Raw genomic sequence first — 16945 nt, 5'->3', positions numbered from 1 at the left:
AAGGGATTTGAAATTGCATGTGAGTAGGGAGAGAATGAGACTATTAACAAGAAGTTGAGGGAGGGCCGTGGCCAGAGTGGCTCTCTTTGGCTTTTGAGACATGAAAGCAGCCGTGTTTAGTGGACAAAGGCCATGATGTTCCGCAACAACTCAGAGAGTGGGAAAAAGGAGTAGAAATCGATCAAGCCAGGTACCGGAGTAGAACGCCGGTGTTTTGACTGAAGTGTACCTTTGTTCATGCTGTTCTCAACTAGAATATATCTACACCTTCGCCACCTCTCTGCATCTCCTAAGTCTGTTTGATTTTTAAGACTTAAATCAATGCCAACATTTGCATGGTTGTCTTTCTAGAGACTTTTTACCCAGGATATCATCTATTCCTTCTCTCAACTCACATGGACTTTTTAAATCTATATTTGTCTAGTGATGATGGTAACCATTGTATCTAGCAGAGAACTTGCACATATCAGGTACTCAATAACTATTGCCTTTATAAATAATTAGATGTGTAAATAATTTATAACCACTAGAGATATATTCAATATCCCATTCCCTCAGTGAACCTTTAGCTTCAGTCTACTGGATTGTGAATCTGTTCCATGACATCCTGCCTCTTAACAAATAACTGGTGAGGTAGACCTGGCCTTCTCTTCTCCAATAAGCGTCTGCGGAAAGCACATCTTTGTGTTTTTCTTATGTCACATGTCCCTTCAAGAGGCATTATAATTGTTTATATCCACGTTGTGGGAAATAAGAAAGTTGAAGAAAAATTAGAGTTCTGTGTCCCATATTAAGGAAACCTAGAGAGGAGGAGAAGGACTGGCAGGAGAGCTGTTCCAGAAGGAGACTGCACCAAGTATACGTAGCAGCCCTATTTCCCTGCCCTGGTCACTGGCAGGAGTGTTTCCCAGGTCACACTGTGCCTCACTTCATGGCAGAGCTCAGGGTCAACACGTTAGATTGCACTATCTTGACCTTGTCAAACCAGACCTTCTTCACATCTTTTGTGACATCTCCCTTGAGCTCTCTCTCATCCATGGTTTTACCCTGGCCTTCTATTATTCCTTGGTATTATTTTTATTTACCTACATTCTTTCACATCTTAAGAGCTACGATGTCATCCCAGGGAGAGTTTTTCCAGTATGACTCACAGGAAGGCTTCAAATCAGATGCAGAGCATTTGATCTCTGTTGGTGCTTATGAAAAGACAAAGTTAAGCTGTTAAGAAGATATCCTTAAAATGCCAGCGGTTTTTCTCATTGCCCCTCGTACTTGGAATTTACTCAAGGGCGAGGTCCATTTCAGATTTATCACCTTATTCCTCGCGAGACACTGTGCCTTCCTTTGCAATTAGTCCTTTAAACCTTTGGTTCATCTGGTGATGTGAGATGAGCTAGGAGCCTCACTCAGTCCACACTGGCTGAACCTGAGGCACAACAGTGATTTGCAGGAAGCTTTACTAATTCTAAATAAAGAAGATGAAAAATATTCCATGCAGCAGCCAGGTTCAATAAAGATGAGCTTTAAGGTTGAATACGGACTCACCAAAACAAAGAGAAAATAAGCATGCCAGGTTGAGGGGCTGTGTTGAGCAGAGGCAGAGCAAGGTGACTTTGTGTGGTTTATGTATAAAGTGATGCATAATTTGATGTGGTTTGGGGTATCTAGATATATATCCTTAAATATCCTTAATTGATATATCTACTGAAGGTAAAATTATGAGCAGAGGCAAGAGAGAGGGATACATTCAGGGAAATCAAATCTGCCATTATTTGATACTCCATTTATGTTACAACCTTTGTTGTTCATCACCCATGCTTGCTAGTGAGAAAACCCTCAATAATGCATCCTTGAAATTGCAAAGTATGATGCATATGGAAAAGGAAAGAAGGGGCAGATGGAAGAAGGATTTTTTTAAATAATAAGTTTGGGCAACAGTCAATAAGCTTTCTCTTTTTAACAACATTTTTTTACACATTTTAGAAGATGTTTTCAACCCACGAGGCAAGAGATGGTAACTTATCTGATAGAGACGGAGCCCTAGAAGTAGGAGCCTCTTTTTTGGTTGCCAAAGATCAGTGGTTCATGTCGGGTTTGATATCATAAAGCAGATGAGAGGAAAACTCTACCTGGTAGCTGGAAATAGAAGGTTGATACCCTGGTGAGACCAGGAGCAGACTGCGCATTCAATTCAGAGCTAGAATGTACCACCTTATAGCTGATTCCTGGGTAGGAGGGGTCTGCTGACAGTGGATAGATCAAAGCCCTAATTGCTGGTACAAATCTTCTAAGCTATTTCAAACTCTGTATCTTTGTTGCGGTGAGAACTCACAGTCATGAGTAAATTCAGTGATTTGGCCATGCAAGTGGGGGAAAACAGCTTAAAAATGTGTTGATTCTTTCAAGGTAGAAGAGATGAGGTTCTGCGTGAGAATGGAAGTTAAAGGCTGAACAAGCAAGGGGTACTATTTTATTTGAGAACAGAAAACCTAACTAGATTGATTCACACTACATTACAAACAACAGCACCACGGGGATGATTTGCATCTCACAGGAATGACTTATTGGACAAATAAACTGAAACTTACGTGGTGTGGCTGCCACACAGAGGACCTACAAGAGCTAGAAGTGCTGGAACTGATCCTTCCCTGGAAACATGTATGGTTGGAAAGACTCTGTATAAGCCAGTGTAGACGAACCCAGTTATAAAGCATCTGTTCTTGACCCAACTCTGCTTTCTGATTATTTAGACAGCTTCACAAAAGTAGAGATTTTTCAGGTCTTCCTGCACATAAATCAAATCCCAAGGAGTGATACTGGTAATGTGCATTTTTAACAAGTTCCCCAAATGATGTGTATACAGCCAGGTCTTTCCCCAGGCTCACCAACCACTCCCATAGAGCATTTTACAGACACAACTCCATCTGTATAACAAGGGAATGTGCGTGTCTGTCGCCAGCAATAAATCTGATTTATAGCTCAGGGCATCCACTAAAACAGAAGCACGCATTAAAAAAGAAAGGCCTGTGATATTAAGTGTAGGAGGAAATTAGTAATAAACATTAAAATCTAATTTTTCCGCATATCTGGAGCCAACCTAATTGGCAGAATGGGTAGATGGCAGTGGGAGGAAGGGGGGAAAAATGAAACATGTCTGTGAATCTGAGATCTACTATATCCGTTATCTAGATGAATGGCAAAGGCCAGCCAAGAGCTGTGGCCGAGAGGCAGTTGAAAAATGATTAAAGTGTGAACTAGAATCTTGGTGGCAGATGTAATTGAATAGCCATGAGTTTTATGAAAGTTGAACAAATTGTATTATCTAGATGCTATTAATGTGCTAGTGGGAGCAGAAAATGATGCCTCTGCATTTCACTGTATTTTTTGCATGCGTTAGAGAACCAGGGTGATCTTCTACCCTCAGCTTTCCAGCGGGGTCACTGCTCTTCCAGAGTTTTGGATGCAGATGATAAAAAATGTGAAAGGTTAATATTGCTCAAAGGAAGAACCTCAAATTCCAGGTTAAATATATATATATATATATATATATATATATATTTTTTTTTTTTTTTTTTAAATACAAACTACTCCCACCCCATCCTGTCTGTCTAGCAGTTGCCTTGTTGAAGCTGTTTAGGTTTAGGAAAGCTGTCCTTTGTCAAGGATATGTGTGGGTTTTTAATAAAACTGTTATCTTGTGTTATCTTGGCCTCCATCGTTGCTGCTGACTGGTTCAATTTCTTTTTTAGGTGTAATAAAAAGATAACTATCACAGAGATATTAGAGAATTAATATTTCCGGGCTTCAGTTGCTACCCTTGGATATGTTATGAGTAAATATGGGAGGGGGTAAGGAACCAGAACTTCAGCCTAGGTCAGGATACATCGTGAATTGTGTGCAACACTTTCACATTGAGAAAGAGACTTTCCACTTGAAGGTGGAATTAGCATCAGTTGAGAAGCTTTAGAAAGTACAATATCATCTAAGTGACATCATTATGGATGCAGATGCCATATTGTGGAGTTGTGGGGCTCTGAACTGTAAAGTGAAATAAATTGTTGCAATAACATTTTCCATTTAGGATGAAATTAGTACTAGTGAAATTCTTCCACAGCCAATAAATTCATCCATCCCTTTAGTCTCCGGTTGCCTTGTTATCTACACAGTTATCATTCACAAATCTTTGTGAGTAAAGTCATCCCAGTAGTATTTTTCCCTTCTTCTATTTTTCCCCCAAATAAACGCTTTTTGTCCTCTGCAAATATTTAGGCTTTTTCACCGTCGTGTGGATTCAGTGGCTTTTGACAACTATTAAGCCACTGTGGCTTTATGGCAGGTAATAACGGGTGCCAGCATATCTAAACATACTCCTTTCCCCAATGTGATCGCATGAATGTGTTATTTTCATAAATATATCAGAGGCCAGCATTGAGGTTGCTCTTTAGCTTCTAATAGATTCTTTCTTCACCATATTTTCCTGAGATGTTTCTGGCCCCATAAAAAAAAAAAGAAGAAGAAGAAGAAGAAAGAAAGAAAAAGAAAAAAGCCTTAAATGTCTACATGGTAACTGGCCTAAGTTGGCCTGGCCTGAGGATGTTTCTAGAAACTCTTAGGTGGAAAATTGTCAGGAGGAGGGATCATACGAACAGTTCAGATACAGGGTACAAATATGCATCAGGCTGGAAATAGAAATGATAGTTAGGATGCAGGAGACACAGTTCCCCAAAGAGAAGGCAAGGCACATAGTCCAGAGAGATTGGCATGAGATGGAAGGCAGGAGAACACATATAAAATACAGAGAAGACACCAGACTTAGGACAAGCTACCTTTTAGACACTAAGTTTCTTCTACCTAGAGGTGAACAGGAGTACTCTGGGTTGTATCTGTAGTGTGTGCATAAGCTTTAAGAGCACTCCTTTTCATCAGTAAAGTGTTCTGGTTTAGAAGAGAATAGTTATGGTTATCTTACTTATGTCCCGCCAGTCTGCCCGTGGGAGCAGAGTTCCATGGCAAGAATTGGGTAATGTAGAGCCCAAACATAAGAATTGCTAATTGGTGGGGCGCCTGGGTGGCTCAGTCAGTTAAGCGTCTGACTTCGCTCAGGTCATGATCTCACAGTTTGTGAGTTCGAGCCCCGCATCGGGCTCTGTGCTGACAGCTTGGAGCCTGGAGCCTGCTTCAGATTCTGTGTCTCCCTCTCTCTCTGCCCCTCACCCGTTCACACTCTGTCTCTCTCTGTCTCTCAAACATAAATAAACATTAAAATTAAAAAAAAAAAAGAATTACTAATTGGGTGTTTAACCAGTAGAGAGGAATTTTGAAGAGAGAAGGTATTAGTAAGCTATTGCTGCGTAACAAATCACCCAGAAATTCAGTGGCTGTTTAACAGTGAGCATCTATTATTGCTGTTGAGTCTGCGGATCATTTTGGTGGTCCTGGTTTTGTCTCTACTCATTGTGTGTCTGCAATCAGCTACAGATCATTGGGGAGGGAGTTCTACTGGTCTTAGCTGGGCTGCCCCATGTGCCAGGTCTGCTGGCTGTAGGCTGCTCTAGAACTAAGTTCTCATCAATGTGAACTGTCATGCTTCATCAGGCTACTCTAGGTGTGTTTATACATGACAATGACAGGATTCCAAGAGATAGAGGAAAAGTGCAGGGGCCTTGAAGCTCACATTGACACACTTTCACTCCCATTTCATTCCATGGCCATATCATGTTGGAGTACTAGCCCCGATTCAAGGGGTGAGGAAACAGATTTCACCTCTTGTTATGAAAAGCTTCAAGCTCAAATTGCAGAGGGCTTGGATACAAAGATGGGTAGAGAATTTATCCAGTAATACAGTCAATCTCCACAAGGCTGCCCACTCTCTTAGGGGAGATTGGAAATGCTTTTAGGTAGTTTAACAAGCTCTCCCAAAGTTACAATGAGGTTAAGCTACTTTTAGCAATCAAGGGGTATGTCTTTTATGTTGTCTTATTTTAGTGACCCAGAGAATGTAAAGGTCAGGCACAGTCTAAAGATAAGGACTGGATGTTTTATGAGTGATAGTAGGTGGGACCTTGCATGCAGTATTCTCAAACTGTTGTGCACAACAGTGACCTGTGTAGCATGTTGCATATAGTTTTCTGAGATCGATTCTCAAAGACATACGGATTTTTCTTTTCTCAGGTGAAGCCTAGGGCACTGAATTTTCACACATTCTCCAGGTGATTCTGATTCGGGTAGTCTATAAATTTATACTTTGAGAAACACTTTACAAAGTAAGCAAGATTTTCAACCCTGGAACTTTCAACCCTAGAAAATGAAAATACACCTTTCTCTTCTTTTCTGTCAACTACAGTGATAAGTTTTGTCTTTGAGTCACCCATAGTTATCCTTACGTGTCCAAGTGACCTAAACTCTATGGCTGGACGTTCCTGAAGACTATCTTCAATTTAAAAATAGTAGCAATGCTTCACATTGTGAAGGCATTAGTGCCTTCCCTGGAATTCTCACACAATCTGGCCATTAGGCCTCCAGGATTGTGGCTTTATCTCATTACAGTATGGCAGTCCTTATGGCTCTCATGATTGGGTTTGGATTTGAACTGACAGAAACAAAAAGTGTTTTTGTAAATGAAAACCTGTTGCTCTTTCTGCATTCTAGATTATCTTTGTACCATTTCCATATCACCTTAATTTCTGGAAAAGAGATTTCAGATCACGTGGATTTCATGATATCCGGGCATGTTACTAAAGCCCAGCTCAGGTCTGCTTTGGAGGCAGGAGAGTCAAAAAGAAAATCAAAGCTTGGCAAACTTGCTTTTGTGAGTTTCTTGACAGCACTAAGTCCTGCATTAGAAATGTACAAATGAATTTGAAATGTAGTTCAGGGTTTCAGGGTCAGAGTGCAGGTAGGAGTTCTCCAAGAAAGTCCCTTTGCTAGGACGAGAGTACAGACAGCACTATGGATTTCTAGCACTGCTTCACTGGCTGATGCCACCATATTTACAACATGGAAATAGACCAAACAAAGGGGCAAGCCTGTAGCAAAGGGGGAGGTGGTGCCCAGTATGAAGCTCTTCCTCAAGTATGTTGCATGGGACCTAGGTCTGCAAAGGGTCTTTGGCCATATGATTTTGGGAAACACTATGGTAGAGTCCAATGAGTTTCTTTCCTGCAGGACTGCTGTGAAAGTTTAATTACTGATGAGCATTGCAAATTTCTAAGATGGGGAATTTTCAAAATTATCTAGCATGGTTAATTCCATCATCCATCGGGGCTTGTTTTCTATAGAAGACCCTTTCGGGATACAATAGCAAAGACAGGACAGTGTTACACACATTGAGCGTGTACTATGTGCTGGGTATTATGCCAAGTGCTATAAAAATTCCGTCTTGGTTTATCCTCACAACTTTCTAAAACAAGCACTTAGTTTTAGCTCCATTATGTAGATGATGGCATTGAGGTTCAGGGTAAGTCACTTAAGCCCAGAAGTGGCAGACTCAGAACCTGGTACCAAAAAGGGACTATAATCAATGTCTTCACCCCAGACATGGAGTTTTGAAATTGCTTTCATGCACACAGGCCATGACCATTTATTCAGCACACCCTATATACATCATTCACTTTTCACAGGAAGACTTGTTATCCTCATAAGCAATGCCATTACTATAATCAGCCTAGGTCCTCATGAATAGAACATAATTCAGTGCACTTCTGAGTCCTCGCAGGATTTCAGAAACAATGTGAGCCAGCACCCAGGCTTAGAAAATGTGGACTCACTTACAGAACGGACATGTCCCTGCTTTTACTCTGTGTGTGGATAATGGCAAATAAACTGCTCAGCACGTTCTTTCCCTTTTCTACCTTGTTTAGGCTGCAACTGGAGAGGGATTAATTTATGCTAATTCCACACAACAAACTAAAACCCATTTATCACAAGTTTTCATTCCTCAGCAGAACACACACACACGCACCTAAGTGTTAGGCAAACTACGATAATGCAGCTGCTGTTGTGCGGCGGTAATAGGCCCGTTTATATCCCGGGCCAGGTCAGCAAGGAGCGCCACGGAACACAGAGGGCAGTGGCGTCCAGTCTCTCCCTGCTCTGCCTGCTGCTGCCCCCCACCACCACCCGCATGCTGCTAAGTGAGGCAGAGATGGGGGCAGCAGACAGCGTGCGCTTTAGAACTCAGATTACAGAAGTTCATTTTCCCAAAATACTTTGCTAATTACTTACCAGTGCTATTGCTGCTTATTTACGAATGATGATTTAATGAGGAATGATTTGGAATTGAATGATTTAAGCCTGTGATGTGGAGATAGAGGATGAGGAAGGGACGGGAGTGCACGCGCGCGCGCGTGTGTGTGTATGCATGTGTGTGTGCGCACGCACACTTTCTCTGCTAGCGAGAGCCTGGCCGAAGCAATTTCCTCTCTTTACTTTTCCATTTATTCCAAATGCCAGCCCTTTCAAGCAGTTACCAGTATCCTTCCTGGTAACTGCATAGCACTGATCTCTGCTGCTTTTGAAAAAGCATGCAGCTAGGAAGGAGAAGTTTCCTCATACAGCTAACCTGCCTCTACACCGTCTTAAACAGAGGCCCCTCCCTGAACCTGCATGTGTTCCCTGTCAAGCTAAGGGTTTGCATTAGAGGATTACCTATAAAGTATCTTCCCACTTTTATTTCCTTGTGTGTGATGACACGATTGTGATAATGTCAAGACAGAGCAAGACCTTCTCTTTGAGAGTTACAGATGGAATTATATGATAGCTAAGATTTGCTTCAGAAGAACCCAACAGTTGAGGTTGTCGGGACTAGATGGGGCAAAATAAAATAATGTTGTCTGTGGATTGGTGTGTGTTGAAGCCAGGTGCTGGGCGCGTTTCTCTATGCACATGTACCATGCACGCGTGCACACACATACCATATGTATGAACATATAGATGTCACCCAAGTGTAAGAGTGCATGCTCTGTGATTCTAATTGGTCCTGTTAAGGCTTGATAATATTTTAGCTGGAGCCACTTAATTTGCTTCTCACACTGTAGTTCTTCCATAGATATATAGAAGATACATTTCTTGGTATATAGACAGAAGTATGTTTTTAAATTTCTGGTATCTTCTGCTGAAATTTGCCCCAGGTGTGTGTTTGGGATGGGGCTCGGGTTTAAGGCTTAGTACTTCCACTTCCTGGTTCTGTGTCCTTTGGAACGACATGAACCAGTGAGAGCCTCACTGTTCTTTTCTGTTCAGCAGAGGTCACACTGCCCCCGCCTTACATTTGTGCGAGTCAGTCGTGATAATGTCCATGAAAAACAAAAGGTGGCCTCTTCTCCAGGGACAGCCTGCCAATTCTGGTGTGTGTTCCCAAGTGTTTCTGGACTCCTTTGCTGATGGCACTGTGTTTGCCTCAGTGAATGAAAGACACTTTCATGTTCTCATTTTGACCCGGAAGCACCTTGGCCTTGGCTGTCTCACCACAGCCTCCTCACACACAGACTCACCCACGGGCACCACAAGCACATGCGCTGCTCAACTTACACAGGAGAGAGAATCACAGGGGTTGCTTAATTTGCCTGCTTTCTAAAAGCTGATTCTACTACAACAACTAAACCTGTTTTCTGAGAAAGAGGGCTTGACCTGTGTTTCCCACCAAAACGATTTGGTGTCCGGAACATGGCTTTTCAGTAGCGCTGAGTGGCTGGAACTCAATCGTACAATAACCAGACAGAGCAGAGGCTTCCTCGGGTCTTGTTGGAGAATGTCAGTATACAGTCCCCATTCCTGAACCTTTGTACCCGGGTGATGAGAAGGTTGCCTTCTTGGCTCCCAACAGAGAAAAGCCACGGGAAATGGTGCTTGAAGGTCACCCACATTTCTGACCACCAGACTTGACTTAAATGATGGAAGATAAAGGTCAGCATCCAGGCTTCTAAGGTGTGCATGTGGTTTGGCTTTTATGCTTGAGCTACGCTATATTTGCAAAATGTCAGTTTTTGAGAGATTGAAAATTAATTGCAAACAAAGCCCTTAAAGCACGAACAGATTTGACCCTAAGATTGCAGAGGACTTGGAGGTGGAGAGAGAGATGCTACGCTCTGAGAGCAAACTCAGGGCTGGAGGACTTTTATGGATGCAAATGCATCTGTTTGGTCCAAGAGGAGAACTCACTGCATCTGAGAGGCTGGTCTTTCCTGGTATGAGCTGTCAGGGCTTTGGGAAGTTCTACAGACGACCCTGAATCATACACCCCTCTGCCTGCATGACAGTGGCTGATTTTGTGAAATACTCACTTAGCCATCAGTTTCCTGTGTGCAGAAGAGATAAGGATGCTCCATTACTCTCTAGTTCTTTGTCTCACATGATGGTTGCAGAGACAGAGGGGGGTAGGGATAATTCATAAAAATCTCCCTGTTGGTTTTTCTGGGGATGTGCATTGCTTAGCGCGAGGAAAGCTTGCATTCGAGAGTATAGGAAAGTATAGTAATTATAGTCTTATAGGTGTTGATTAAAAATAATAGCAGCAGTAGTAATAAACTGTGGAACTTACAGAAGACTTAATACACGTCTAGTACTGTTATCAGTGCTTTACGTACATTAATTCAACCGGTCCCTACAAAAACCTGGTGAGACATGTACTGCTGTTCTCATCTCACCACGTAAGCCTGTTGAGTGAAATAACGTGCCTAGAATCCCATAGCCAGCACGTGGGAGAGCAGCCTGGAATCCCCGAAGTCTGGCTCCAGGGTCTGTGTTTCCAGTCATCCACTGCACTTCTTAAATAGGCCAGCTGGAACATCCTAGGGGCTAGGACAGGCTCCGATGCCCCCCTCACGTGTCAGCTGTGTGACATCCATCTGTGTGCAGACTCCACCTGGTTTCCTGGCACTCACCATGCCTCTGTGGGGAGAGTTGTGAGCCTCTTACAGAGCCAGGCATGCCCCCATCTCTGCCGGTGACCATGCCTTGTATTCTCCCCTAGCCCCGCTGGTGGACCTCACTCCAACTCACAGTGGGTCTGCCATGCTGATGCTGCTCTCAGTGGTGTTTGTGGGGCTGGCCGTGTTCGTCATCTACAAGTTTAAAAGGTACGTGTCCTTCCGTCCATGTCTCCCCTCCCCTGTCCTTCTCCCCGACAGGTTCAGAAGCATGAAATGCCGCGATGTACGTCTCCCATGCATAGCCATGATGCTGTCTGTTAATGTTTTAGGAAGATCCCGGGGATTAATGTTTATGCCCAGATGCAAAATGAGAAAGAACGAGAGATGGTCAGTCGAGTCAGTCCCACTGAAAGCAGGCCCCATATCCCTCAGACTGAACTCAGGAGGCCTGGCCAACTGATAGATGAGAAGGTGGATTCCCAGCTCATAGGTAAATGACTCCCAGTAGCCCTCAGCTGTTCAGCCTGGGTAGTTAATGGCTGACTCTGCCTAACCCCTTTCTGGCTTGACGTAACCACTTTCTTCTGCTCTAACATTCCTGAGAGAAACAGCTAAGATGTCTTTTTCCCTGCTTCCTCCCATTGGAATAAGAAAAAGAAAAAAAGCCTTCTTGCTCCTATGTAGTTTTTTTCCCTCCCTCTCTTGTGACTTTATTCTTCTTTTTGCAAAAACTTTTCCTTTAAATATGGGGCTCCAAAAATGTTCATGGGCAAAGAGCAAAGCATTTTTTCTAACAATGTACAAGAAGTACGGGCCTCAGAGGCTGGATCTGGTCATCTGGAGGGCCAGGCAGCTTATGAGGAGCAGGCTATGGAGTGACAGGGTAAGACAGGACAGCCTCACCTAGAGACAACTCTAAGGAGGAGAAATTACTCCAAAATACTTGTAGAGAAGTGACATGATAGAGGAGGACCGGGCTGATGACCCTGGGTTTTTGTTTGTTTGGTTTTTTTTTTTCTTTTTAATTTGGCAGTCATCTAAAAACTGTCCTCCAGGAAACACGGAACCTGGGAATTCTGAGGACAAGAGGCATAAAATTTGTAGAACATTCCAGGAGTGACGTTTCCTGAAAGAGACCACTGGAGGGCTAGACTGTTACAGAGCAGATCAGCAGATTTTTTCCTCATTTATACCTGTCCCCTATCAGAAGTCTTAAAATGGACCTTACTCTATATCAGTAGAGCTCTGTCTCTCTGCCTATGAATTAAGCATGGGAATCCCAACAGCTAGGTGTAGAACCCGACTATTTGTGGCAGAGGAAACTTGCCAAGGGAGGTCGACAAACCCATGGAACCGCCATTGGGATCCATGGCTTGCCAGGAATCAGGAGTTGGCATCAGGAATCAGGAGTTGACGTTGTAATATTGCCATCTAGATCCTGTATTGTTGCCCAGGGTGGATAAATTATTATTTAACCATTCATGCCTCTCTCTAATGTCAGAATACCAAACCTTCTAGAAGGCCATTCATTGCCTAGGATTTTGTATCTGCTACTTAGAAAACGAAATGAGCACCTAAGTGGAAACATAGCCCTCTCTTTAAATGGATGGGGGAAAAGTTCTTGGCTGTATTGGGGAAAATTTCAGTGCAGTGACTGGCTTGTATCAGAAGTAATAATAACAACTGTAGCCACAACTGGGGTCCAGTTTTCAGAGCGTGCTTTCTTTTATTTGGGGAGACAGGGTGATAAGTGTGTAATTGCTTTAGGTTCAGGAGAAAAAGGCTTTTCTGTCTTTAAGTCCAGAGAAGCATTCACCCTGTCTATTTACTTCTAAAGCTTGTAAGCGCATTTTTGTGGGTCATTTGGTTTTCAATCCCATTTCCACGGGGTATGAAGCACAGCGCCGTTGACTTTATTAAAGTGGCGATCCCTCCTTCGCCAGGAGCGTCCGGCAGCACACTGCACAGTCTCTGACACCTTCCCATTTCCAGTGTCATTAAGTGAGTAAGTGTTACACGTTTTCTCTTAGGAGAGTAGCTTTACCCTCCCCTCCCTCCCCTTCTACTCAACCTGGTGACTCATCTCTCCGATTGCAAAGAGCAAGACACGCCACTCCGCCTTCAACGCCAAAGCGGGGATCTGCTGGGGCGCAATTTGCAATTTAAGGAAAACCCCCAAAGGCTACAGGCGACCTGCTGATCAGGAAAGAATTTCGCTCTTGTCAAGTGCACCATCCTTCATGACCACTAACTTTATGTTTTTTTTTTTCTTTCCTTTGTTGTTCTGTTTCCTATTTTGCCAGGAAGTATTTCCATAGTTGCTGAGAATCAAAGCACAAAAGAAATCCCTACCTATGTAAATGTTTGAATGGAGGACGCCAGTAAAAACAAAAACAAACAAAAAAAATAAAATAAAAACAATCAAAATCCAAACAAACAAACAAACAAACACTCACTGCATCGGGACTTTTTAATTCTTCAGACACAGACAACAAGGGTTTTTAGCTTTAAGCCTGTGCATGTGGACAATACCTTGAGAACATGCTTGGAGGGGCAGTGTACAGGTGCTCTATTTTAATGGAAAAAAACACTCCCCTCCCCCTTTCTCCCTCTCTCTCTTTTTTCTGATCGGTCGTGTTTGTAGAACATTCATAACATATAGAGGCCAAGGAAATCTGCATGTGTTTTTGGAAATATTCTTGGCTCTAGATTTAACAGCTATTTTAGCTCTACGGGCTGACGGGTGGATTAGCCACCCCAGCCCCTTTCATAAGACACAAAGACATGCACAGGAGTGTGAAACCCTGAGCTGTTTCTCTGTTCCACTTTCCTTACTGCCATTTTTCTGTTCTCAGTTATCTCTGGTAGCTCCGTTGGCCAGCGGTGACCACAGGGCTGCTTTTTTGCATTCTGTATGGCCACAGGGATGAAGAAGCGAGTTGAAGTTCCATATACTCAGGCAGAGTGATGCAGGCAGGCAGGGGGCAGGCATGTGAGAAATGGACCTTTCCCTCACCCAGGCTTTCCCTTGCAGCTTCCCTACTCTCACCCCAACCAACATAGAAAAGAGAATCCCAGTTACCCGTCGTCTGGCCTCCCCATGTGTTTGCTATCCATGTGCGATCATGACCTCTTGATGTCTTTGTACCTCTTCCTTCCAGTTTCCAAGTGGTCTTTCAAGTCCCCCTACTTTTTTCTTCCCAAACATGTTGCAAGATTCTGGACATGAACCTCGGTATTTCCTAAATACTGGCCTGGTGCCTGCCAACCTTGCCCTTGTCACATTCAAATTTCTGATCCGTCAGCATGCCAGCTTCCCTACACACTGACCAGGCTGTCCTGCCCTGCAGGGTTCAGCTCCATGTACCCTTTGTCTCCTCCTGGAGAACCTGCCTCTTGCAAATAGCCTTGCCTTTTCTCACCTGGAAACGTGCAATGTGTGTGAAAGAGTTGATACATGCAAAACAATTCAGACCTGGCCATGTACACTGGAAAAGAAAGCAGACAGATGCGTAGTGGTATTCTCACACCTTAATAAAAATCTCTCGTGTGCAGATTCCAGAATATTCTCGCGAGAAATGTTTTGACATGTTACTGTGTGGCAGGGCAGTTTCCTTCTGTAATGGTTGCTATTACCCAGTATTTGTTCTCTCACCGTAGAGTAAAACTATTTGTAAAATAAAACTGATTTTAACGAGAAGAAGAAGCAGGTTAATGGATTTAATATTGAAGAGTGTCAAAAAGTCTGAGAACATATGGAGGTCTTGTCTTACATAAGGATGCAATTTTGGTTATGAAGGAACCCAGACGTTTCACATGTGTGATCTCTGATCTCTGAGTATCGTAGTATTGGCAAAGGAAAAATTAATAAGCTTCAAGGGGAGGAGGTAGATGTCTAACTAAAACAGAATGACTCAAGGCATGAAAAATCCCTGTTTGCCCAGGGCAATAATGAAAGAAGCACCAGAGAAAGAATGACACAGAAGCATGTCCAGCAGAAGCCCTTGGAGGATTATGAGTTGGGTAAAGCCCACTCTAAAATATAGTAGAAAGCAGTTTTGAAAAACCACTCAGAGGGAGCAGCCTCCTTCTTGGCCATGTTCCCAGGCCAGTAACAGTTTATAACAGGGTCCCAGTGATAATGGGGGTGTCCCAAAGGTCTTGAGGAGCCCTGCCCTTATGTAGCTGGGCAGGAGAAGAGTGACAAAGCTGCAGTCAGAAGTTAACCAAGCAGAAGTTTTTGTGATTGAGGATGCCCAGTGTGGATCTGGGAAATGGATTATGCCTGCGGCAACCATCTGTTTGTAGAACTCAATTGATCCCCAACCTGCCAGGCTTCCTATCCCATAGGACACATCCTCATCGATCCGCTTCAGTTGGAGCCGCCCAAGTTTAATCTGGAAGACAAAATGTTGGGAAACCAAAAGAGGCTCCCTCAAAACAGCACAGGGGGTCCTTGGAGTTGCAGTTCAAGTAATTTTAATCGGAAAATTATGAGAAATGGAAAAACCCTCTGAATCTAGCACAGTGCCTTGCCTAGAGTAGGTATTAAGAAAACCACTCGTTGAAGGGATACATGAAAAGACTACGTGAGAAAACATAGGGAAGGATGGGCTTGCAAGTCCTAAAACTCGAGGTAGACATGAGATACCTGGCATTTTGGAAAGTGATCACAGATGGCCAGCTCTCTAGTGAGCATCTCCAGTCCTCATGTGCCTCTCCTCCAAGCTCCCTCCCACCTGTAGGAGATTAGTGAGGCTAGGTACTGCTCAGAGGGGACCTCATTGTTCTTACAATCTAGCTCTATGGTTCTCAAAGTGTGGTACCTGGACCAGGAGAATCAGCATCACCTCAGACTTATTAGAAATTTGGGGTCCCCCTACTGAAGTCCTACTGAATCAGAAACTCCGGGGGGCTAGGGGCCCAGTAGTCTGTTTTTACCAGCCCTTCAGGTTACTGTGATGCACACAGAAGTTTGGGAACCACTGCACCCTGCCATTCCAGCTCAATCCCAAAGAGAACGTAGTAATGAGAGCCTACAAATGGGAGGGACCCAAGTGCCTACCTACTCACTAACAGCAGGTGCAAACACAGTGAGGAGTTTGGTGGGCCAGAGGAGTGAGTGGCGAGGGATGGGCGTGGAAGGGAAAATTCAGGGCAAGCTAAAAATCTGATATTGTGATGTTTTCCAAAACTCCCAGAGGGCAAACTGTGCATGCTCTACCCTGAAATACCCAGCCAACATTTTCTCCTTCGCCTTATTCCTAATTGGATTCACTGTCCAAAATGCAGAGGTTTGCCTTGCTTTTTTTTTCAGAAGTTCCAAACAGCAACTTTGAGAGCAATGGGGTGTTTGGCAGCTGTTCTGTGTTTTCCAGGATTCCAACTGAGCATTGAAATCCCTCATTTGCCAACTTATTTTTATAGGAAGCCAATTTAAAAAAAAAAAAAAAAAGAAAGTTTTCTTATAGTATCGGAACTACTTCTAATTTTCAAATGACTTTTTTGATGTATTTTTTTGTTAAATACTATGTAGTGTAATGTATAATTGCTCTTGTTTATTGCTTTTACAATCATATTTATTAAACAGATAATGTCTCTAAAGTCTTGGCCTCAAGGAGTGTATTTTATCTCGAACCCAACTGTGACATTCAGTCTTGATACACAAGTGATGCAGCTATAGGATTTTTATTAAGGCTAATGACGTGACAATAGACTAAATACCACAGTCTCCAAGGGTTTTTCTGTTTGTTTGCTTGCTTGCTTGCTTGCTTGGTTTTCGTTTTTGCTAACGAAGGAGAGTACAAATACCTAAATTCTACCTGTATTCTAGTGGACTATATAGTGTTGTTGCTTTATTAAAGTACATGATTCTACTTAAAAATCACTCCAAACTGGTTACTTTGGAATGCGTAACATGCTCATTATATTCAGTTCAAAATTAGAACTTATTAATGTGGGACAAACCCATTCAAATTGTTTAAAATCTTGTAGTTACTGAAGGAGCGAACCTCCATGTGATACAATGACCTGAAAAACCCGGGGAGTGGTAGAGACCCAGATGACAGCATAAAAGA

General features: G+C 43.1%; 1 protein-coding gene across 4 annotated transcripts in view; it reads left to right on the top strand.

Moving 5' to 3' along the window:
* SORCS1 (sortilin related VPS10 domain containing receptor 1) overlaps positions 1-16265 on the top strand; it is a 505682-nt gene extending 489417 nt beyond the window's left edge. Inside the window, exons 25-27 of one of the 4 annotated variants that reach the window (XM_047072706.1) lie at positions 10970-11075; positions 11198-11358; positions 16186-16265. In XM_047072706.1, the coding sequence (XP_046928662.1) occupies positions 10970-11075; positions 11198-11358; positions 16186-16265 (347 nt within the window). Of the gene's footprint in view, positions 1-10969; positions 11076-11197; positions 11359-12898; positions 13035-13171; positions 13237-16185 lie in introns of those variants that run through there. The other 3 variants (XM_047072707.1, XM_047072708.1, XM_047072709.1) reach the window with 3 other exon arrangements.
* Positions 16266-16945: the final 680 nt, after the last annotated feature.

Source organism: Lynx rufus, unplaced genomic scaffold (assembly GCF_022079265.1).
Source record: "Lynx rufus isolate CCGP_SWC_20201006 ecotype Redwood Valley unplaced genomic scaffold, mLynRuf1.p SCAF_11, whole genome shotgun sequence".
In the NCBI taxonomy this organism is placed as follows: domain Eukaryota; kingdom Metazoa; phylum Chordata; class Mammalia; order Carnivora; family Felidae; genus Lynx; species Lynx rufus.
Note: the sequence above shows the minus strand (reverse complement) of the source record. Positions and strands in the feature narration are given on the sequence as shown.